This window comes from Acomys minous (genome assembly GCF_964271855.1).
Source record: "Acomys minous genome assembly, chromosome: 20".
NCBI lineage: Eukaryota > Metazoa > Chordata > Mammalia > Rodentia > Muridae > Acomys > Acomys minous.
This window is the reverse complement of record NC_140502.1, coordinates 7,397,344-7,423,594: the sequence shown is the minus strand read 5'-3', so window position 1 is coordinate 7,423,594 and position 26,251 is coordinate 7,397,344. Positions and strand designations below refer to the sequence as shown.

General features: G+C 37.8%; 1 protein-coding gene across 1 annotated transcript in view; it reads left to right on the top strand.

Moving 5' to 3' along the window:
- Positions 1 to 6,073: 6,073 nt before the first annotated feature.
- Positions 6,074 to 26,251, top strand: part of LOC311590872 (vomeronasal type-2 receptor 116-like) — a gene marked incomplete at both ends in the record, with an annotated part of 41,737 nt that continues 21,559 nt past the window's right edge. Inside the window, 2 exons of the mRNA XM_084770173.1 lie at positions 6,074 to 6,193; positions 6,482 to 6,914. Coding sequence (XP_084626299.1) covers positions 6,074 to 6,193; positions 6,482 to 6,914 — 553 coding nt within the window. The remainder of the gene's footprint in view (positions 6,194 to 6,481; positions 6,915 to 26,251) is intronic.

The window sequence follows — 26,251 nt, the reverse complement described above, 5'->3', positions numbered from 1 at the left end:
ATAACACAGAAGACCCTGTCAATAGAAAAAAGCAACAGCCTACAGATTGGGAAAAATTCTTCACCTACTATAAATCTGACAAAGATCTAATATCCAAAATATATAAAGGCCTCAAGAAACTAAATACCACCAAAGCAAATAATTCAGTTAAGTTATGCGGTACAGAGCTAAACAGAGAATTCTCACCAGAAGAATATACAATTCCTAAGAAACACTTAAAGAAATGCTCAATGTCTTTAGTCATCAGAGAGATGAAACTCAAAATGACTCTGACATTCCATTTCACATCTATCAGAATGGCTGAGATCAAAAACTCAAGTGACAGCACATGTTGCTGAGCATGTGGAGAAAGGAGAATAGTCCTTCATTGCTGTAGGAGTGCAAACTTGTACAACCATTTTGAAAATCCATCTGACCAATCTGTCACTTTCTCAGAAAACTGGGAATAGGGATATCTCAAGACCTAGCTAGTCCACTCCTCAGAACACACCCAAAATATCCTCCACCACACAAGGATATTTGCTTAACCTTCTTCCTAGCAGCCTTCTTCATAATACCAGATTCTGGAAAGAACCTTGATGTCCCTCAGTCGAAAAATGGATGAAGAGACTGTGGTACATTTACACTGTGGAATACTACTCAGGAATTAAAAATGAGGAAAACTAGAAATTTGCCTGCAATTGGATGGAGCTTGAAATGATCGTCCTGAGTGAGTTAACCCAGACCCAGAACGATACACATGGTATATACTCACTCATTCATAACTGGACACTAGCCCCACAGGGATGTCGTCTGAGAGTCTTCATTCAGCAGAAGATTGGGACAGATGCTGAGAATTCCTATTTTGACCCCAGGGGCTAGGGGCCTTGTAGAATGGGAGAATATTAGGACACAAAGGGTCTAGAAACCCTACAAGAAGACCATCAAGGATGGGAGATTTAGACCTATTGCGGTCTTCTCAAACTTCTGTACAAAGCAAAGAGAATGTAGGAGATAAACATAGGCTCCCCATTCAGATATAGTCAATTGACAGCACATTCTCCACAGTTGAGTGGAGAGTGGGAATGACTCTGACATGAACTCTGGTACCCCATGTTTGAGCATTTCTCCTTGGTGGGGAGGCCTGGTGGCACACGGAGAAAGGTAAGTAGGCTATCCAGATGAGACCTGATAGGCCATATTCATAAGGTAGGTGAGGAAGTTCCTTTATGTCCCATGCCTAGTGGAAGAGAACATGGTGAAAGAGTGAGGGAGGAAGGAATGGGAAGATACAAGCAAGGGAATAACAACTGAGATGTAATCTGAGTGAATTACTTAAATAAAATTAAATATACATTATCTCTTATATTTTAAATATATAGAATGTTATTTTTATCTAAATGATAAAACAGACAGATGTTTAAGTTTAGCTTGTATATGCTTCATGAATGACTGAAACCACAGAGCAAAGATGAAACTAAATAAATACAATTACTGAGTCCATACTTCTCTTAGACCTATTTGAACTCAGAGGCAAAGCACATGGTGGCCTATACGTAAATAATGGTTTGACCTCAACCTGGAAAAAAATAATGATATCATTCGCAGGAATTTCGAATGGAACAGAAGGTCATTATGATAAGCTAAACATGCAGACTTAGAAAATTCTGAATTTTCATAGACTCTAGTTTAACAGTGTATGTCTTGTATTTATGTGTGTAGGAGTAATTGTTGGTGTGTGTGTGTGTGTGTGTGTGTGTGTGTGTGTGTGTGTGTGTGTGTGAATGTGTGACACAGATGCACCTCTTTACACAAAAAATTAGGTCGGGCATTATTTGAGAAGTGCAAAGGCCTACAGGAATTAGGGATCGAATATCTTGTGAAGCTAGTGGGAAGAAAATATCAGTATATGCTTATACTGGCAATGCAGATTCTACACTGCCACGAAGTATAGATTACTCTCCAATTTGTGTAGCAAGAATTTACACATTAAAACCACAGTTGTTTCCCAGTTATTATTTGCTCCTAAGATCCTCAGCACAAGAATTCCTTACAGATATTACTTGAATAGAAATGAGTATAAAACAATACTGAAAAGCAAAGATGAAGTACAAGAAACGGGCTATCACATTTAATTGATCTGTGGGAACTGAGGCTCTAGGATGGAGATCATGTGTTAGAACTCCACTATTTAACATAGTTTATTACTAATAATGTAAGTGTTGGTTGAGGGATAAGTCTCACATAATATTTGAAATGATACACAAAGGTCATGAGTTTCTTTCGATATTGTTGAAGTTTTAAAAATCAATATATGAAGTGTACATGAGCTGCTATTTTGTGAGTAGCTGGATGGTTTTTGGTATAACAGGACTCAAGAAATTTCTGGATTTCACCTGATTATTGGTTCTCTGAACCTGCAAACATAGGCTATGGGTAGATATTCTTTATTTGCCATTGGTGTGACATATCTCACAGTGTGTATGTTCTGAGGTTCTCAGATGGCCCAGACAATTGGCCACCTTTACATCATATAGACTTGGTGATACAATGCTCACCATGCAGTCATTAGCCATTTTATATGCCCAATCTGAATCAATAATTTATATTTCACTGTGCATAATCTAAAAAATATCTACTGACATAGTTTCTATTGGTGTACACATAAACAGATATATAAGATAGTTCTGTAACAAAACTTTAACTAAACAGCATCTGCTCAGGGATTTTAATATCCATAAACCTGAATGATGTCATGAAACCACAGACAGAACTATTATCAAATATATTTATCAACTCATGTTTACCAAATGGACTGTGGACCTCAGATGACAAGTCCCAGGGAAGATTCCTCCAGGAATGAGGAAGGGCCTAAGGGAAAAAAGGAATCATGAATGTGCAAGTAAACTTTTCATTGTCCAGAAACATAAAAGAGGATATGAACACACGAGTGCCCATTTGTTAGGCTGATATGCATGACACTTCACAATCCACAACACCGAGGCTTATAGTAGGACAAAGATGTTCACTTTGATTTTGTTCTACTTGCTTCTGAACACTCCACTTCTCATGTCGAGTTTCACTCCTTCTGGGTGCTTTTGGAGAATGAAGAATGAAGAAAAGTACAGAGAGTTAAGGGAAGCGTGTATTTTCTTCCTTTATGCAGTGCAAAGGTCTGTGGAGAAAGATTATTTAAGCAACATTCCGGATAAGCTGTAAGTGCTTTTTAAATTTTCTTATAGATTTCCTCACAAGTATGTCTAGTAGCTCATCTGTGCAGTTCCTTAAGAAATATATGACTTCTTTTTCTTTTTAAGCTGTTTTATGTCTAAGTGTTTATTCTCTTACACGTTTATCACAGTTACTACCTTCATTTCTCTTTCAGTAATTTTACTAACTATAATTGCATAATTTACCATGTGGATACTCTACAGACTTTTATTTTGTGGATATCTGACTGTTGTTTCCAAGCACAGCAAGCACTTTAGACTACTAGGCACCTCTGGTAGCTCAAGTTATTGATGTTGTTTATATTTAATATGCAAGAGTTAGTGTTTGTGTCACACAAGTTCAAGTATCAACTTTCTAATGTGTTTTACTGAAATTTCCAATGGCATTATTTACTGTGCTGTATAAAGGGTATTTTCAAATGAGCTATTTGTATGGACAAAGATAACTCAAAGGTTCAATTTCCAAATGAAAATCTAATGGTATTTAAATATGAGTGAATCATTCCAAGTGAAGGATTATATTTGATACTTATTTTTCAGATGGTAGGAAATAACTAGCAAGAGACAGGAGTGATTTTTTTCCATAAAGAGAATAAAAAACCTCAATTCAAAAGAGCATTGCTTAGGTCCGCACATCCAGACAACATACAGGCATACATCAGTTTAAAATAATATATTTATTCATGTATTTTACATACAGATCATGGCCCCTCCCTCCTCTACTCCTTGTCACATGCTCTCTCCATCTACTCCATGTGCATTCTCTGTTATTCAAAGAAGGGGAGCCCCGGACTAAGTCACCTCAAATCATGAATCACATCATGACTGAGTGTGTACTTTTCCCATGTGGCCTGAAATAGAAGCAACACCAAGGGAAAGAGAGTAAAAAGACAGGCAACAGAGTCCATGTCAGAGACAGTCCCAGTTCCTCTTACTAGGGGACTACACTATGCCTGAACTAAACATGACCTACAGCTGTTTAGGGGTCCTAGGTCCAGTCTCTTGAGGATCCTTGGTCGGTGATGGAGTCTCCAGAACTCCTACTGTGCCCTGATCAATTGACTGTTGATTTTCTTGTGCAGTTCGTGTTAGTTTTTCATCCTTCTATACTTCCCTCTACTTTTCTATAAGACTCCCAACACTCTTTGTCTAATATTTGGTTTTGATTCTCAGCATATGTTTTGATTCACTGATGTCTGGAACCCTCAGGGGACATCTATGCCAGGCTCCATTCTGAAAGGAGAGCAGGGTATCAATAATAGTGTCAGAGGTTGTCTCCTCCTGTGTTCTGAGTCTCAGTTTGGGCCAGGCATTGCTTGGACATTCTCTATAGCTCTGTTCTATTTTTATCCCTGCATATCTTATAGGAAAGGTAAATTTTGAGTCATAATTCTTGTGGATTGATTGGTATTCCCCTCTCCTTTAGGAGTTCTGTCTGGTTAGAGGGTGTCCTCTCAACTGAGTCACTACCATATTATCCCAGAACTGTCTCATTTATCCATCTTGTCAGAGAGCTATCTCCACCCCTGCCTTATTCTTACTGTTCAGGCCCTCTGACCTGCTGCATCAGCTCTCCCCAGGTCTGTCATTCACCCTCATTTCTATCTGAGCTCTCTCTCCTACATTGTCCTTATCTTCAACTTCTTCTGCCGTCTATTATATTTCATTTTCTGAGTTAGAATAAAGTATCTTGTCTGGGTTCGTCCTTCTTCCTCATTATCTTCAGGTCTGTAATTCTAGTATTTTTTATCCTGTACTATATGGCTAAGTAAATACATCCATGTGTGTTTTTGTAATTCTGGGTTTTCATACTCAGCAGATGTTTTCTAGTTTACTTGCCTGAAAAATTTGTGATTTTCTTTGTTTTATATCGGAGTAGTATTTCATTGTTTATTCTCCATTGTTTGAGTGACATCATTTTTTTCTGGATTCAAGCTATTATGATTAATGCTGTTATGAACATAATTGAGCAAGTGTCATAGGCTATATGACCAGGTATAATATAGCTATGTCTGGAGATTAAGCTTTTACCAGTTTTCTGATAAAGAAACAGATTGATTTCCAAAGTTAGACATACATCTATTTAAATATGCATCTCCTGTGTGTGAATGTGTTTGAAAGTAAACCAGTAAAAAGATGCTCTCTCTGAAAAATAATCTAAAAAGAAAAACAACAATATGAAGATGGATAGAGAAGAATATGATATATTTCCAACTAATTATAATTTATTGTTAGTACAGGTACCAAATATTGCCCCAGAAACACTCGTGTGCACTCATCAGTCACTCTTTCACTACATTAGCCAATTCAGTTCATTTCATATGGAAATACCAGAAACTCAGAGGCTCAAACATCATGTGTAATTTTCACATTTCTGTATAATTAATAAATGAATGCATGATCAGGTTCACAGCTTGGTCAAAACCTGTGGCCTTGTCTTTACCTTCTGAGCAAGTACTCAACAACCACAGATGAAAAAGCTTTCCATGGAATATGCATGTTTTGTGTAGATGAACTCACATGAAATTTTATAGGTGTTATAAGATTCCATATTTTTATATTTGTAAACCTTATTACATGGGATACTTGTCCCAAACATAGGGATAAAGACAATATCTTCAAGTACAGGATAGTCATTGTATTGAATGCCAATGATTATGTGTATACTTCTGTACATAATAAATATTGTACCATTTTACAGAGCACCATCTGAAAGCCTGTTTCCCTTGGTTTTGGCTTTTTCCTTGGATGAAATAAATAGAAACTCTCATCTTCTACCAAATATGTCTTTAGTATTTCAAGTACCAAATTTTCTAAATGAGTCACTAGTAGAATATCTCCTTGATATTTTACTACAAACTGACATGACTCATCCTAATTATGACTGTACCAAAGGTGTCGGTTGTACAGTACTTCTTACAGGACCAAACTGGGAAACATCTGTACTATATCACACCTTCATGTACAGCCGTGAACCTCAGCAGGTGAGATATTTGTGTGGTTAAAATGTAATGAAATTGTGTCTTCATTGGTGCCTTTGATAAGATGCACAAAAGGGTGTAAAGAGGAGACTGGTCTTACTGTCCTTATGTCAGTCTGGTAGTACAATGGTGTTATTCAGATACTTGTTGGGGATCTGGAATTTCTCTGCGTGAAATGGGGATAAGAGGAGAAGTAACAGGTAAGGGAGATTTCTAGAACTTTTTACAGATAAAATGTGTTTACAAGTTCTTAAAAGTACATGCTACCTCATGCTGTTCCTTGTGTCCTAGGTCCTCCATCTTACTTATGGGCCTTTCCATCCTCTCCTGAATGACCGTGTACAATTTTTCTATATTTATCAGATGGCCCATGAGGATACATCTCTTGCCATGGCCCTCATTGCCTTCTTACTTTATTTAAACTGCAACTGGGTAGGGCTGGCCATCTCTGACAATGAACAGGGTACACAATTTCTCTCAGATTTGAAAAGAGTAATGGAAAAGAATATAGTCTGCTTTGCCTTTGTGAACATGATCTCAGAGAACATGGAAGTATACATGTCAAAAGCTGACATGTATTATAACCAAATCATGACATCATCCACAGATGTTGTTATCCTTTATGGTGACACAGACAGTAATCTTGCTGTGGCCTTTACAATGTGGAAATCTCTAGGTATACAAAGAACATGGATCACCACCTCACAGTGGGATGTTCCTACAAGTAAGAGAGATCTCACACTTGACCCATTCCATGGGACTCTTACTTTTGAATACCACCATGGTAAGATTTCAGGTTTCAAAAATTTTGTCCAGACATTGAACCCTCTCAAATACTCAGATAAATATCTGGCAAGCCAGGGCTGGATGAACTTTAACTGTGAAGCCTCAGGATCTAACTGTAAGACAATGACGAACTGCTCATCCAATGCCTCATCTGAATGGCTAATGGCACAGACTTTTGACATGGCCCTCAGTGATAGCATTTACAACATATACAATGCTGCATATGTTTTGGCCCATGTCTTTCGTGAGTTGCTTCTTCAACAGGTAGAAAATCAGCCAATTGACAATGAGAAAAAACGTGATGATAGCTGCTCAAAGGTAGGGTTTCTTCTAGTGGATTATACATGATATTATCAATGTCATAGTTTTTCAGAGTCTCTCAGATGATTAACTGAGCCAACTAGGACTGTTTCCCCAAAACTTAGGTTTCTAAATGTTTTTATGCTGTCACAATGAATCTAGAGCATTGTATAGAATTTAATACACAGGTCTTGGAATGAAAGACACCATTTATCAGTGAAAATAAGTGACTCTGTAACAGAGCAACTGAATATAATCATTCCTGTTATAATACCGGAGAGATAGTGTCTTCTAATTAATTGTTACCATGATGAAGAGATGACTATTTGTTCATTAATTCTGAAAATTGAGGTAATAAGTTCAGGGGATTGTTTTCTCAATTGATTCTCCCCAAATGTAGTCTCTGTTCACCTTCCTCAAAGGCTTAGTGTAATTACACAGAAAGAGTTATGCGAATCAGTTTATTACACACACACACACACACCAGACACTCACTTTTCTGACTGTATTTGTGTTTCTATGTGTGTTTCTGTGGGCCTGTGTATATATCTCAGTTTATGTGTGTGCACAAATGTGTGTGCACTTGTGCGTATGTGTTTATGTGCTTTTGTGTTTCTGTCCATCTGACTATTTGTCTTTTTGTTGAAGTGAGCATAAGTTGTATGTGTTTCAATGCCCATGTGTGTTTGTTTCTGGTTATGTGAATGTTTCTGATTGTATTTGTCAGTGCATGTGTCTGTGTGTACTGTGTTTCTGTATATTGGATTGCACATATGTATATATCTCTTGCTCTGTGTGTGTATTTTTGTCTGTATCTCCTTGATATTGTGAGCATAAATGTGTTTTTGTGTCAATGTCTCTCTGTGTGAATATTTGTATCTCATTATGTCTCCCTTTGTGTATTTGTCTGTGCATGTGTGTGTCTATGTATGTGTTTGGTATATGTCTGTAGTTGTGTGTCTGTGTGGTGTATATGTCTGTCTGTGCCTGTATGATCTGATGTGTGTCTGGACATGTATGTTATTGTGTGTGTAAACAAATATGTGGCTATATTATGTGAGTATCTCTATGTAGATATGGGTCTCTCTTTGTGCAGATGCATGTGTGTGTGTTGTGTGTGTGTTGCATATCTATGTTTGATGTATATGTGCTTTTCTAATGTTGTGTTTCTTAATTTACTTTCAGAGAACTAAAATTTTTCAAACATTATGACAAATTAATATATCATATTGATTTCATTGAAAATTTCTACCTGATCCCTTCAATAAAATTGCTTTTCAGATACAATCATTAGACATTTTCTCCCAACAAGGAAGGGCATATTTAGTGTATTAAACTGTCTGTTTTTCAGATGCACTCCTTGATGAGAAAGACCCACTTCACTAGCCCTAATGGAGACAATGTGACCATGAACAAGAAAGAAAAAGTTCAGAAAGAGTATGACATTTTCTACATTTGGAATCTCCCACATGATTTTGAACTTAAGGTGAAGATAGGAAAGTTTAGCCTAGATTTTCCAACTGGTCAACAGCTGCATTTATCTGAAGACATGCTGGAATGGGCCACAGGAAGTCGACAGGTGGGTTGAAAGAACTGTACTGATTTCCATTCCATACCAGTAAACACTGTGTGTTTAGTTGGTCCATTTATGCTTTTTTAAACATTAGTGAAATGAAATAAATTGTCCCATAAGGAACCTACTTCTAGTCTCCTATGTTACGTTTCTTATTTTCACTATTTCTTATGTGACCTTTTGTTAGTCCTTTGAGGAGTTCATGCAATAGTTACACTGTATTTTACTATCAAAGAACTGTGGTTTTGTTTTTTAAGATGAATATGAAACAACTTTTGACCACTCATTTATAATATTTCCAGTAAAGTGAGCAATAGACTCATGGTACCATTCTTATTGCCATATAGTGATTTCCTCACTTATTATGAATCTGTGATAAAAAAATTAAATTATCTGAGGCTAAGTGTAATGATGCAGTAAATTAAAAATCCAAAGGCATTAGAAATGAAACTCACCATTTCTTTTAGTTTTAATTTAAATTTTTTATTTAATTCATTTTACATTCCAGCCTTAGCCCCCTCCCTCATGTCCTTCCAGGCAACCCTTTCTCCTCTTTTCCCCTATGCCCGCTCTGTAGTCCTCAGAGAGTGGAACCCTTCTCCCTTACTCACTGACCCAAGCCTATCAAGTATCATAAGGACTGCCTGCATTCTCTTCTTTTGTGAGATGATAAGGTACCCCATCGGGGGAAGTGATTGAAGAGAAGGCAACAGTTTTATTTTATAGGTTTGCTCAAGCCTCTGACACAGAGTCTCTAAATTGTCAACCCTTCTAATCATAAATTTATAATTTTTGATAAATATTAAATGTTCTATTAATTATTACTTTGTATTTTCTTTCCTTTTTATATGTTATGGATTTTCTGTCTGGATACATGCCCATGCAACCCTGGCGTATGTGGTATATATCGACATTAGAAGGGTGATGCATATTTATGGAAATGTGAGCCAGCTTAGATATGCAAAATGGGTGCAGGAAATCAATTGTTATTCACAGTTTGTCCATGCCTCAGCTCTAAATTATACCATGTATAGAAACTGTTCACTACAGTATCCTTGCTTGGTCCTCTTAATTGTTGTGTTGTTCATTTAAACTAATGAAGCAGTATCTGCTTTCCCTTTCTGTATTTGGAGGTATTTGGTAGTAATACATTTCTGCTGTGCATAAATTTGTGAAAAAAATTTCCATCATAGTTCCAGGGCATGTTCTAGGTATGAATTCTGATGTGGTTGTTATTGAAGTATTCTATTCGAACTATGGAACCACCAAGTTGTTTAAATTTTAAAGATGTTAAGTCCTGAAATTCAGGTTGCACATGTACTCTGGCATTTGCAGTTAATAGTCCGTCTCAGAGTGATGAGGGGAATCATTGTTATGCAGAGGAACACAGGATCTGAAGTTTAGCTACTGAGATACACACACACTCGATGGCAGCAGTGATTTCTCATGTGTGTTCCAAACACAGCTTGATTGGGCATTACAAAAACCTGCACCTGAATAATACTCAATACTAAAAAAAATATAGAACCATTGCTCTGCTTCCAAATATGCATATCAGGACACATGCAGAAGCAAACAAACATAAAAATGATGATATCAAATCTACCTAGCTCAAAATGTTACAGTCATAGTCTTAAATGAGAGTATGTTCAATGATATGCTAAATACATAATTCAAAGAGTGACTATGAGAATGCTCTATGATAAGTGAAGAGACATAATTTTCCTCAGAAAGGATAAGAGGGATCACAAGAACTACCATAAAATAAGTCACTGAAAAAGCATGAGAAAAAGAAATTTCAGGAAAGTACAAAATAATAAAAATACTCAAACAGAAAATATGTACAGGAAAATCAAATAAATGAAATAAAAATCTACGTAAATAGTCTCAGCAAGACAATAGTTCAAGATAAAGACAGGATGGCAAAGCTTGAATATTATTCATAAGTATTAGAAAAATTAGACTATAAAAAAATAAAACAATACTAAGATTCAAAATATAGGAGACTTGAGGATTTCTGATCAGAAGATCAGAATTTCAGTCCAGATCACAAGAGGAAAAGATGGAAACACTCAACTCATCAACACTACATCCAGTATAACGTAATCATAAATTTCAAGTGAGATGTGTTCCCATCTAGATACAACAGTCATTTACATAGCAAAGGTTGAAAATCAGTAAATGAACAACCCTTGCCATATTTAACATAAAAATTATATTGTAAGAAAGACATACACTTGAAGGCTGCAGTACAGAAGACTGTGTCATAGCAAGTTCCTATCTGTATATCAGTCAATGTCACCATGGAAATTTTTACAGGAGGAGAGTAAGAGTGATATATTTCAAACATTTAACAGCCAGCCACAGTAACTATAAACAGAAAAGTTATTCCTCATAATAGAAGGATACAGAACAGAGTTCAATAATAGACACAATCACAGGAATTTAGAAGCACTGAAAAATTACCATGAAAGATGCTAGTTGAACCACTTTACATGATGAATGCAAGGATCAAAGGAACACATAGAAAGCACTAAGCTCCTGAGAAAAGCAACTATTACAAAACTATCAAGTACTACAATATCAACACTAGATAATATTCACCAAATAATCTACAGTAATAATTTATTGTTAATGTTCACATTCTCTAATAAAAATCCATAGACAACAAGATTGGTTCAGTAAAACAACAAAAACACCCCAAAACTTTTTTTGTTACTTCCATTGGAAAAAATGATATTTTTGACCAGAATGAAATCCTTCTATAAAAATGTAGGTGATACATCATTATGAAGTGAAACAATCAAACAAAAAAACAAACGAACAAAATCCATATAACCATTCACTTTGATGGACATGGATGGAATAATTCTGACGTATACACATATCAAGGCAATTCAACAACACACCAGAATGTGTGTTCGCTATACCCAAGTGTATTTCATTCAATAAATGCAATCGTGATTCCAAAATGCAGATAAGTTAAATGTGATAAATCATGTTAATACACTCTAAGATGGAATTATATGATTATACAAAAATATTCATAAATGCATTATAAAGAAATCCATCATCTATTCAGTGTAAAAAAACCATGTTGGAATACAAAGAACAGGTAATATCTTGATAGAATAGGATTTTTATGGCAGACTGAAAGCATTGTACTAGATGCAGAGAAAAACATAAAAATTCAATTAAAATAAGAATGAAGCCAGGTATGTGTGGTGCATGTGTTAATCCAAACAGTTTATAGGCAGATTTAGAAAATTCTCTGTTGATAGGTGACCAGTTTGGCCTAGATAGCTAATCCAAGGATGGCAGTGTGACAGAGACCATGCCTTAAAAAATTGAATAGAAATTTGGCAGCAATATGCACTGTCTCCACTCTTTTTCAAAATGGTCATTAAAATATTAACAAGTGCCTAGCTGGAGATTGGGATAGATACTGGGACTTCTTACTGGTACCATATGTGAGAGAGGTAAGGATGAATGGGGAAATAGAAGGACCCAGAGGATCCTAGAAACCTACAAGGAGACAGTTAAGGCTGGCAGATCTGGACCCAGGTGGGTCAGCTAAAAATACTGTACCAACAAAGGACAATGCATGTAGTCAGCATAGACCCCCTATCCAGATCTAGCCAATGGATACCACTTTCTCCACAATTGTGTGGATAGCAGGGACTGACTCAGACATGAACTCTGGTGACCCCTACTTAACCACTTTTTCTTGGTGGGGAGACTTGTTAATGTTCAGAGGAAAAGTTAACAAGCTCCCAGGAAGAGAAATGAGAGGCTGTGATCTTATAGTGGAGGAGAGGGTCCCTTTCTGTCACAAACCTCAGGGAGGGGATTGGGATGAAAGTGGGAGGGATGGGTAATTGGAAGATACAAATGAGGGAATAAAAATGAGATTTAATCTGAATGAATTACTTAAATAAAGAAATTTTTACCATGTACCAAAACAATTGTGAAAATATATTTTAAAAAGAGAGAATGTGTCCAATTATAAGTGAATATATACCAGTTGAGTCTTTCTGTTTCTGGATTAAGCCATTCAGTATGATAGTTTCTAGTTAAATCCATTCGTCCACAAATTTCAAGAATTCCTTCTTTTTAATAGCAGAGTAGTGTAGATGTGCCACAGTTTCTTTATCCATTCTTCTACGTAGAAACCCTTAGGCTTTTTCCAGGTTCTGGCTATTATGAAGAAGGCTGCTGTGAACATGGTTGAGCATATGCCCTTGTTGTGTGCTAGAGCATCTTCTACGTATATTCCAATGAGTGGAATTGCTGGGGCTTAAAGAAGCCCTATTCCCATTTTTTTGAGATAGATTTCCAAAGACGTTGTTTAAGTTTGCATTCCCACAAGCAATAAAGAAGTGTTTCTGTTTCTCTACATCCTCACCAGAATGTGATATCACTAGAATTTTTGATCTTAGCCATTGTGATGGGTGTAAGATGGATTCTCAGAGGTGTTTTGATTTGCATTTCCCTGAGGACTAAAGGCATATATACTCATTTATAACTGGACACTAACCCAAGGGGCATGTCCCATGAAAGTCTTCACTTACCAGGAAAACGGGATAGATGTGAAGACATCCTCTTGGGACTCTAGGTAAGAGAAGTATTGGAGAACGGGGAAATAGAAGAATCCAGAGGGTCCTAGAGACCTACAAGAAAAACATTATGATGGATGGATCTGGGCCCAAGGGTTCTGTGCAAACTATCGCACCAAGCAAGGACAATATGTGCAGTAATCATCAAACTCCTACCCAGATCTAGACAATGGACAGCACATTCTCCACAGTTGAGCGAGGAGCAAGGACTGACTTTCACATGAACTCTGTTGCCCCATATTTGACCACATCCCTTTGATGGGGAGGCCTGGTGGCACTCAGACGAAAGATACCAGGATATCAAGAAGAGACTTGATACCCTATGATCATATATAGGGAGAGTAGGTCCCCCTCACTCACAGACATAGGGGATGGGACTAAAGTGAAAGTGGAAGGGATGGAGGATTGGGAGGATACAAGGGATGGGATAACAATTTAGATGTAATATGAATAAATTAATAGAACAAGTAAAAAAGAGAGAAAGTAATGTTCCCTGTTTTAGATAGGGAATTGAGGTATCCCAATGCTACAGAGTGAGACCCTGTTTCACAACCACCACAGCAAAGGGAAGCGTTCTAGTTAAGTGTGTATGTGGAGAACATGAGATGAATCTGTGTACCAGTGACAATGTGGTTTTCACATACACCTTAATACTGAATGAACGATTCAAAAGAGCATGCAACACTCAGCAAATTTCCTTTTTATAACATATTTATTAATTTATTCATATTCCATCTCAATTGTTATCCCATCCCTTGTATCCTCCTGTTCCTCCTTCCCTCCTTTTTCCCTCCTCCTCCTCTCCCTTAGGACTGTAAGTGAGAGGGAACATGCGCATAGGGTATCAAGTGTCTTCTTGGTATCCCTATCAGCAGATTTCTAATGCTTCTTACTGAGCCCCATCATAAAGTTTAGTGTAATAAAAACATACCTTTCTTTAACCTGAGAAACCCTTCAATTAACATCAAACAAACTATCTTTTACTCGGGTTCCCACAGTATTTATAGGCTCCTTAAGGTCTTCTCACTTCAGGAAACACATCACATTACAGCTTCTTACATATCAACTCAGCACTTTGTCACTAGGATTGTCCTTTCAAACGTGTTTTTCTTTAAATTAAGTTTGTGAAGATTTGCAGTCTTAATTTATTGGAAGATGTGTTTGTTATTTAAGACTTGAGGAGATATTTCCCCTGTTTAAATGTGCTTTCATCATTTCTTGCAAAGTCGTTGCTTTGTTTAAATTTTGGCCATGAACATGGTGAGGAAGAAAGCTTGTATTGGATCATGTGTTATAAGCAAGGGAAGAAAAGGACGGAACTTGGAGACTGAAATTAAAGCACAGGCCCTTGAGAGAACACTGCTTATTGCTTTGCTCTGTGTCATTTCTCACACATGCTTGCCTAGCAACAGCATTATCTTTAGTAGACTGGGCATGCCTACAATGACTACCAAATAATAAAATGCATTAGCGTTAGAAAGAAGGTTATTCTGATAGAGAAAATTTCTCAAGTAAGGTTCATTCCATGTTCTTTATGTTTTTACTGTACTTTGTGTCAGCTTGATGAAAATCAACAAGAAGACCAGGTGGCATCTCTGTAGTGTTTGCACAAAGTACTCTAAACTTCCGTTTCCATAATGTCTAAAATTTTGCAAAGAGCTCAACTTTTCATCAACTTGTTTTAATATATTCATACACTTGCCATTATACAAAGTACCAAGTGACATGTCGTTCCTCAGTGTTTGTATATAAAATAAGCTTATTGATATCTCAACATGCTAATGTAATATAGTTATGGCTGAAGTAGATAAAACTCAATATGTATCCTATTTCCTCAGATGGTGCCCTCTGTATGCAGTGCTGATTGTGGTCCTGGATTCAGAAAATTCAGGCAGGAGGGAATGTCTCTTTGCTGTTTTATTTGTATCCACTGCCCAGAAAATGAAATTTCTAATGGAACAAGTGAGTGTTTACTGCTGTGATAAACTTTACATTGATAATCCTCTCCATCAACAAAGGCATGCTGAAGGAGTCTAAAATTCAACTACAATAATATAATATACCATTTTCTCCATTAGCAGTCACAGGAATACCAACATTAACAATGTCTTAACCACCACCACGACCACAACAAAAACCCTTTTGCCTAGTTTTACATTTTCATTCATTTTCTGTCACATTATATTTTCTCAAAGAAATAAAATCAAAGTGCAGTGTGAGCACATAGTGCATGAGATCTGTTCTGTTTATTAATTTCCCCTATAACTACATGCATAAAAGATTCCAGTCGTGAATGCTCAAAATGTAAATTTATTCTTTTTCCATGTATGTATGTGTCCCTACATATGTTTATGTACCCTTATATGTACAGGATCCAACAGAGGACAGAATACCGCACCAGATCTCATGGACTGTGTAATGGAGGTCCTAGAAAACAAGTCTTTATCCGTAGATAAATTAGAGTAGTGATAAAATAATTACTTGTAAAATAATCGGAAATGGCTGAGTATAAGACAAAATTTGTGTGATTCATAGAGGCTCATTTTCTTTCCCCCTAATTGTAATTTATTCTGATTACATCTCAATTGTTATTCCCTTACCCATTTTCAAATGTGTGATGTGAATTGTTTCTAGGAAGGTGAAGATAATTGTTTACACATGGTGTACAAAATATAACAAGTCTTATATATCAAACATTTTATAAATGACACTCAATTAATAATTTCATGAAATAATAGATTAGAACAGTTTTATAATGAAAGTAATTTATACAAACATTAAAAATTTATTGCAAGCTACAGAGGCCGTTTAGTATAATGATTATCTATTTATGCTTGGCTAAATGCAAATGGACAATGAATGATTTTTCCAACATTTGCCTGTGATACTATGCAATAAAATTTAAGTTCTTAAAATACATTTCTGGCCAATAATATGGCTCTACATTTAAATCATTTGCCACTAAGACTGATAGCTGGAGTTCACCCCCAGGACTCATATACTGAGAGGAGGCAAAGAACTCTTAGAAATGCCTTCTGACATGTATGCACTCAAATAACATCCATAATGATTAAACAATCTGTAATAAAATCGTTTTCAATGTTAAAATGAATAAGAACTAAGGTAATTAAATCAATAAATAGAAAAAGATTAATACTCTTTATAGGTGTTCATGTGCATTGTGAGTGTGTTTGTACGTAAGGGCAGATGAAGGTGAGAGACAACTAATACCTCTATAGTTAATTTTCAGGCAATTGTGAAACACCTCATATGAGTTCTGGGCACTGAACTCAGATTTTCTGTAAGAACAGGACATTCTCTTCATAGTTCAGCTAACTTTCCATCACTTCAGGCAAAACAGCTAGTTACAATTGACCATCAATCAATTGTTCTACATAAAAAGACTTAAAAACCAGGAAGCACATCTTAACTCTGTGCAACTATCTAATGAATCAGCACAATTCCAATGAAATTGCCTACCATTGTCATTTCAAAAGAGCATATTATGAGTGAAGTAGTTTGTTCCACATAAAAAAAATTTGGGTGTGGTGGCACATGCCTTTAATCCCAGCACTTGGGAGGCAGAGGCAGGTGGATCATGGTGAGTTTGAGACCAGCCTGGTCTATAAAGTGGTTCCAGAACAGCCAAGGCTACACAGAGAAATCTTGTCTTGAAAAAAATCTGGGCCACTTTTGTATGTGGGATTTGTTTTATTTCTTCCATGCTGCTTATTGATGTAAAATTTACCTCAGAGTCTATTCACAGAGTTTGAGTCCCATAGAGATTGAAATGAGGGTAGCAGGAAGATGCTGAATGCTTCCCATGAAGGTGGAGTCAAGATGAAGGGCTCTGTGGTGCTCAGTCTGTAGAGAGGTTTCTCTCTTCAGTGATAGATTTAGTGCTTCTCATGATCAAGGCTCAGGGACTCTTTGTCCATACAACCAGGTTAGAACATAAAAAAGGACACATTAATCATTATTTTTTATTTCTTCCAAATTTCAAACCTTTAAATTGCATTTATATACCAGGAAAATTTACTTCTCACACTCACATTCCTATTTCTAACAAATGATTACCATGTATGAGCATATCTTTTACATTTATTTGGACACCCAAATATAAATACACACATGAGTGTGTTTGTGCATGCACACACACACACACACACCCCTAATGATTTCTTTTCCTGTTCCTTAGATAACATTATGTTTGGGCTGGGAAATAGAAAAGCTGTCACTTTTCTTCCCCAAGCAGAACTCAGTCTCCATCTCTCATAAAGCATTAAATGAACAGTCAGTGAAGTCAGGAGGCACCGAGTGCATGGGAACGGAGGTTTTAAAAGACACTCAGTTACACTGTGTTTAGTGCATTTAGATTTTGTGAATTTGCCAGACACAGCCATTTCATGATAGCATCCAGAATGATGTACACAATCTGCTTTCTAAGGACATGGTAAATCATCAACACTGTTAAATAGACAAACTTTGGATTGTTTTTCTCTATAAAAATAATAAGAATTACTAAATAGAAGCATTGTTATATAACAATTTCCTTCAATTATATTATCAGCAATAAAATGAAGGTATTGCAAAGCTTTTCCAATAGAGTTATTGAAATGTCTTGTCAATAAACTGCTGAAGCTGTACTAACGAATCTGTCCTTTCTCATTAGACATGGATCAATGTGTGAAGTGTCCTGAGGACCAGTATGCCAACACAGAGCAGAATCACTGCATCCACAAAGCTGTGATCTTTCTGAGCTATGAAGACCCCTTGGGGATGGCTCTGGCCTTAATGGCCTTGGGCTTCTCTGCCCTCACAGCTCTGGTTCTTGGGGTATTTTTGAAGCACAATGACACAGCCATTGTGAAGGCCAATAACCGTGCTCTCAGCTACATCTTACTCGTGTCACTCATGTTCTGTTTCCTCTGTTCCTTGCTCTTCATTGGCCGTCCAAACTCAGTCTCCTGCATCCTGCAGCAAATCACATTTGGAATTGTTTTCACTGTGGCTATTTCCACTGTGTTGTCCAAAACAATCACAGTGGTTCTGGCTTTCAAAGTCACAGCTCCTGCACGAAAGATGAGGTACATTCTGGTTTCAGGAACTCTTAACTACATCATTCCTCTCTGTACACTCATCCAAATTATTCTCTGTTCAATCTGGCTAGGAGCTTCTCCTCCCTCTGTTAATACTGATGCACACTCTGAGCATGGCCAGATTATTATTGTCTGCCACAAGGGTTCTGTTATAGCATTTTACTGTGTCCTAGGATACTTAGGCTTCCTGGCCCTGGGAAGCTTCATTTTGGCTTTCTTGGCCAGGAACCTGCCTGACACATTCAATGAAGCCAAGTTCTTGACCTTCAGCATGCTGGTGTTTTGCACTGTGTGGATCACTTTCCTCCCTGTCTACCACAGCACCAAGGGCAAGGTCATGGTGGCTGTGGAGATTTTTTCCATCTTGTCTTCCTGTGCAGGCATGCTGGGATGCATCTTTGTTCCCAAGTGCTACATCATTTTATTAAGGCCAGACAAAAATTCTCTTCAAAAGATCAGGGAGAAATCATATTCGTAAGGTTGTATAGCATGAATATTTTGTGTTAAATTATTTGATTTATTCAACTTTTAACCTGATTGCAGATACCACCCTTACTCTCCTTCTATTCCTACCCTTCCTGCCTTTCTCCATCCTTTCTTCGTTATGCCTCAGATTAGTGATCAAAACTCTGGCATCACAATCCATGTCAGTAACAGCCCCTGTACTTCTTCCTAGAGGAGCCACATGAAGCCTGATCTGTCCATCCTCTACATACGTGTATTTGGCATATGTCCAGTTCATTCATTGTCCTTGGTTGTTTCCTCAGTCTCAGGAACCCTCTTTGTGCCCTGGATGGCTGGCACTTTTGGTCTTTTTGTGGAGCTCCTGTCACTTCAAGTCCATTTCTCCTTCCTCCCACTGTTCCTCAAGACTCCCTATTATCATGGAATGTTTGGCTGTGGTTCTCAGCATTGGTTTTCAACCTGTGTTTAGCAGAACCTCTCAGAGGACAACACAGTTAGGCTTCAGTCTACAAGCACAGCAGAGTATCATTAATAATGTCAGGGGTTGGCTCTGTCCAGAGACTGATTCTTGGCTTGTGCCAGGTAGTCTGACTGGTAAATGAAATCTAACTGAGAAATATGAAGTTGGTACAAAACCACCAAATATTGGGCTGCAGAGCATGATCTGGCTCTTCTTAGGATGTTGCTCACTGTTTCCTGTAATGATGTTGCATAGCAGTATGATGGCTACTAGAGTTCTATATTTTCCATATATCTTGCCCTGATACTTATTTCACAATTTATAACTCTTGGGGCATAGTGCTGAGTGCAAATGTTCTTTTCTTCTTTAGAATAAAAACATTCAAACTATAACCAAACTTTATAATCTCTGGGTGAATGAACTTGATGCCAGTGGAATGGAGATTAAAAATTTGAGAAAGTTTGTGGGAGTGTGAACTCATGTTTGCATATGGAAGTAAACCAATTTTCTTCCTTACAAGGGGAAGGTAAGGGAATATTGACGTTATACAAGGAAGTCGAAGAGTTAAACTTAGAAGCGTGATGGTTTGACAAACATAAAGAATACTAAGGAAGATGGCTTTGTGTCTTAGCCTTAGCAGTTAATAACATACCTAGCTCTTTAATAAGGCATGATTCATTGCTCAGCCCTGAAAAATTTATGTAATCAACACTATGTTACAATAGCTCCAAAGAATAAGATGTCATCTTCTGGCTTTCATGTTACCTTAACTCACCTGTGTACAAAACAAGACAAGAAAATTCACACACTGCCGGACGTGGTGGAACACAGCTTTAATCTCAGTACTCGGGTGGCAAAGGCAGGTGGATCTCTGAGAGTTTGAGTCCATCCCGGTCTATAAAGTGAGTCCAGGTCAGCCCAGGCTACACTGAGAAACCATATCTCAAAAAAGAAAACAAAACAAAAAACAAACAAGCAAAAAAGAAACACACACAAACAAAAACAACCAAACATGTATACACAAATTGTCATATAAAACTGAAAACATGTAGTCTTTGAAAGATTGTAGGATAATATTTTAAAGAGTCTGCATAAGCAAGCTGCTTTTCAGGAAGATCCAAGATGGTGTCCCGAGCACTGCAAAATGGAGCCTGCGGACCCACAAGTCCTGAAGTGTCTTAGGTGAAATGGATCGACAAAATACAGAGCAGAGGTGGGTCTGGCCTCTGGTCTTCCAACTGGCCCACGGATAGCACATGCCCAGTCCCCAGAGTCTGGATGTGTACCAGCTCTGATGATCTGCAGCTGTGCTCTATAGTATGGACTTGGTATCTGGGACTGAACTGTGCATGGTAAACCGCCGGACTCCAGAGATTCTCCCCTAGAGCAATCTCAGGAAAACAGGTGGATCTGATCTCACACCCACCCATGAGTCCACAGAAAGTTCCAGGTTCTGGCAACCATACAGGCACAAAATCCAAAGCCCAAAGCAGTCAAATGTGCTTGCCTCACCTGCGCCCTCCCCCTCCCTCTCTGACAGATGTGTGAGTCACACAGTAATAACATCAGAGTCAGTGGGCCCAGTGGGATGTGAGAATGTGGATCTGATCTCATATCTCCCCACCCATCCACAGTCTATGCTATACAACAACAGTAATAAAAACAGCATGGTACTGGAATAGAAACATGCTGGTTCATCAATAGAATCAAATCAAAGACCCTGAAATCAATCCTCACACCTATGGACACTTGAGATTTTACAGAGAAGCAAAAACCATAGCATGGAAAATACATAGGGTCTTCAACAAATGGTGCTGCTCTTACTGCCTGTCTACACATTAAAAAATGCAAAAAGGTCCATATTTATCACCTTGTACAAAACTAAAGGCCCAGTGTATTAAAAACCTCAACATTAAAAGCAGACACACTAAATCTGTCAGAAGAAAAATTGTGAAAGTGCCTTAATCTATTGTCACAGTGGAAAAATTCCTGTTGATGCCACAAACAGGTCACAATTAATAAATGGGACATCATGAATCTGTAAATCTTCTTTAAGGCAAAGGGCATTGTCAACAGAAGAAAACAAGAGCCTACATCCTAGGAAAAGTTTGCCACCAATCCTACACCTGACAAATAATATCCAAGATTTGCAAAGAATTCAGCACCACCAATAAAAGCAAAAAAATTAAGAAATGAGGTTCAGATCTAAAAAGAGATTCTCAACAGAGGAATATTGAATGGCTGAGAAACACTTAAAGAAATCCTCAACCTCCTTAGTCATCAGAGAAATGCAAATCAAAATGGCTTTGAGATTCCATCTTTTACTCATCAGAATGGCTAAGTTCAAAAATTCAAGTGACAGTAAATGGTGCTGAGGATGTGTAGAAAGAGGAAGAACATGTGGGAGTGCAAACTTGTGCATCCACTTTAGAAATCAATGTGGCAGTTTCTCAGAAAATTAGGAGTAATGCTAACTCAAGACCCACCTAGGACACTTCTTGGCAAATATCCAAAAGATGGTCCACCACACAAGAAGGAAAATTGCTCAACTATGTTGATGGCAGCCTTAATCATAATAGTCAGAATATTGAAACTCCCTAGCTGTCCTTCATTCAAAGAATGGAAAAAGAAACTGGTACATTTATAAAATGAAATACTACTCAGTTATTAAAAAAGAAAGGGAATCTTCAAATTTGCAAGCAAGTGGGTGTAACTACAAATTATCACGTTGAGTGAGGTAACCCAGACTCAGAGGATACGCATGGTATATATTCACTTATAAAAGGATATTAGTCCAACATGGATTTCCTCTGAGAATGCCCACTCACAGGTGATTGTTCCAGATGCTGCAACTCTCTACTGAACTCCAAGTGAGAGTGGTAATGAAGAATGTAGAGATAGAGGATCCAGAGGTTCTAGGAACACACAAGAAGACTGTCAAGGCTTGCAGATGAGGGAGTGGGGAGTTGCAGAAACTGCTGTACCAACCAAGGTCAATGCATGTAGGAAATCTAGTCCATCTTTTCAGATATAGCCAATGGACAGCTCATTCTCCATGGTTATGGTGATAGTGGGGACTGCCTCTGACATGAAGTCTGGTGCTCCTAATTTGAGCACTTCCCCTTGTTAGGGAGGCATGGTGCCACTCAGCAGACTAGGAAGTGGGTTATCTCGATGAGACCTGATAAGTTGTGATCTTATGGTGTATAAAGGAGGTATCCTTGAGTCACAGGTCTAGGGGAAGGGAATAGGGTGAAAGCAGGATGGTGAGCAGGAAGGTACAAGTGAAGACACAACATTTGGGATATAATCTAAATAAATTATAGAAAATAACAATGACAAATAGGTTAATGAGAGGAAGGAAATTCTTAGGGTGAGTTGAAACTGAGGGCTCCAATGTGGTAAGCAGGACACAGCTACTTTATTTAGCTAATGTAGGAGTAAGTTTTGCTCCATTAAACCTCTCATGGAACAATTTGTGTTTTCATAAGTTAGCACTGAATATAGACATTTGTCTGCCGTGTTTATTTCAGCATTACTCAGAATAAACAATATATGAAATCAAATTTAATGGCTCACAACAGATGATGATATGAAGGAAAAATAACATCCAACATTTTTTGATTTTCATCTTCATATCTACATATTCATTTGCTATTTGTAATACATTTTTAGAATCTTAAAAGTTTCATTAAATGTATTATCTCTTGGGTTGATCAAAGATGGCAGTGCCAACTATGCACTGTGTCTGAGCAGCCGGATGGAGCCTAGAGATAGGATGGGAGCTAGAGACCACAAGACCTGGCGAGTGCTAGGTGAGAGATATGGACGTGGTGCAGAGCACAGTTGGGTCTGGCCTCAGGCCATCCAACTGGTCCAGGGAGGATGGGTGCTCAGTCTACGGAGACTGGCTGTATGCGAGACTCTCAGCTGTAGCTCTGCTATATCTTGGACTGTGTATTGGGGAATGAACTGTGGGTGATGAAACACCAGCATTTAGATCTGATGGCCCAAGGGAGAACCCAGTCGAATGTGTGAATCAGACCCCAGACAACACACGTGCAGTCCTGTGTCTTTAAAGCCCAGCACAGACACATGGGTGGTATCTACACTCTCTCTGACTAAACTGTGGGTTACACGCTAACGGTAGTTTCAGCTAGCCCAGAGGGGATCACAGTGTGTGTATATGGGATAGATCTGACTTCAGATCACCCTGCCAGTTCAAAGAGGACCAAGAGCCCACATAGGGGCCAAATGGCTGTGGAGAGATTCTCTGCTAGGGCATGGCTCCCACTCTCTCTGTTGAACTGAATCTAGGTCCCTTGGCTGGAGAATGAATGGGCAGAAAGAAGTTCAGGTCAATGGACAGCTTCCACACTCTGTGGCAGATTAAATCCAAGTCCCATGGCCAGGACTGGAGCAAGAAGAGGCAGGCCCAAGAAAGAATTGGCAGAAGCCTAAGACAGCTACCCACTCTGCACTCTGTGAAATACTAATCGGAGGTCCTAGGTCCCCTGTGGCCAAGTGGAAGATCTCCATATCCAGCCAAAAGCAGATATTACCTTCATTATCTCAGATTGAACCTTGAGTTGCAGAATACCATCACCAGCCTGTATTGGCCCAGTGGGGAACCCAGTGTGTGAGGCAAAGTCCTTTGGAGCTGAAACCAAGTCACTGAAGGATACCCTTATCCCCACAGGTGAGGGGTCTAGCTCTATAGACACTCACCAATGCACTACTCTCAATGACCAGTGAAGGACACCAAAACTACATCCTAACATCAGAAAGACCAAGACAGCTAAAGACCAGCATAAAAACACACAACAAAACCTAAAACAACATGACATATCCAGAACACAATTATCCCAATACATAAACCCTGGGACTTCAAACATGACTGAAGCAGAAGAAATGACGTCAAATCCTAAGTAATGAAGATGATAATGGAGGAAACAAACAAAATCCCTAAACAAATACAGGAAGATGTGGACAACCAGATTGAGGATCTTAGAGAGGCCATGACAGAAGCCTATACAGTGGAATGAAGAAATCACTAGAAGAAATTCAGGAAATGTGAACAATCAGATGATGAAAATCAATAAAACTGTTCAAGACTTGAAAATGAAAATAGAAACAATGATAAAAGCACAGGCAGAAGAAAGCTTGGAATAAAAGAAATTATTTAAGAAAACAGGAAATGCAGAGATAAGCTTCTCTAACAAAATTCAAAAGATGGAGTAAAGAATCTTAGGTGCAAAAGTTACAACAGAAGAATTAGATGCAACCATCAAAGAAAATATTATGTCCCCAAAATTCCTGACACCAACCATTGAAAAATTCAAGGAAACCATGAAATGATGAAATCTAAGGATCTAGGAATTGAGGAAAAAAGAAGAGTCCCTGCTTCAGGGCCAGAAAATAACTTCAGCAAATTCATAGAAGAAAATATTCTCATCTTATAAAAGAGATGCATATAAACATAAAAGAGTCCTACATAGCACCAAATGGAATAGACCAAAAATATATTAATCCAATCACTAAATAATCAAAACACAAATGTATAGAACAATGAAAAATTTCCTTGGCAGCAAAGGAAAAAGTCCAAATGGCAAACCTATCAGAATTACATCAAACTTCCCTGTAGAGAACATAAAAGACAGAAGAGCCTGGGCAGAGGTCCTACAAACTGTAAAAGACCACAGATGCCAGGCCAGAGTACTATACCCAGTGAAACTTTCAATAACTATTGGTGGAGAAAACAAGATATTCCATGGCAAAAACAAATTCAAACAGTACCGATTCACAAATCTGGCTCTATAGAAGTTGGAGAACACTCGAACACAAAATGAGAAACTACAACCAAGATAACACAGGAAATAGATAACTTCACTGTAGCAAAACAACCACACAAACACTCTACTGCAACCAACATCCAAGTCCCGGGACTTAATAGTCACTGGTCATTCACATCTCTCAACATCAATAGTGTCAATTCTCCAATGAAAAGACATAGACTAACAGAATGGAAGCATGAACAAGACGCACTATTCTTTTGCATTCAAGAAACACATCTCACCCACACTGAAAAACATTACCTCAGGGTCAAACATTACCTAGAATACTAGAAAAAAGTATTCTAAGCCAACAGACACAAGAATCAAGCTGGTGTAGCCATTTTAATATATAATAAAATAGACTTTCAATTGAAATTAATCAAAAGAGATAAGGAATAAAATTTCATACTCACTAAGGAAAAATTCAACCATGATGACATCACAGTTCTGAGCATCTGTACACACAGTTCAAAGGCATCCTCATTTGGTGTTTTTTCTTTCTTCTTTTTATTCCCAACATTGTAAGAAATATTAACAATGCTTAAGTCACACATTGATCTGAACACATTAGTAGTGGGAGTCTTCAACACCGCACTTTCACCAATGGATAGGTCAATGAAACAGAAACTAAACTGAGAAATAATAAGGCTAACCAATGTCTTGAATCAAATCGACCTAACAGATATCTACAGAATTTTCACCCAAACCAAAAAATTATACCTTCCTCTCAGCACCTCAGAGAACCTTCTCCAAAATTGACCATATAGTAGAACACAAAGTGAGCCTCAAAGGATACAGGAAGACTGAAATAATACCTTGTATCATGTCCAATCACTGTGATCTAAAGCTGGACTTCAATAACAACAGAAAAGCAAAAGTCTACACACCCGGAAACTGAAAAACTCCCTACACAACAACTGGAGCAGTG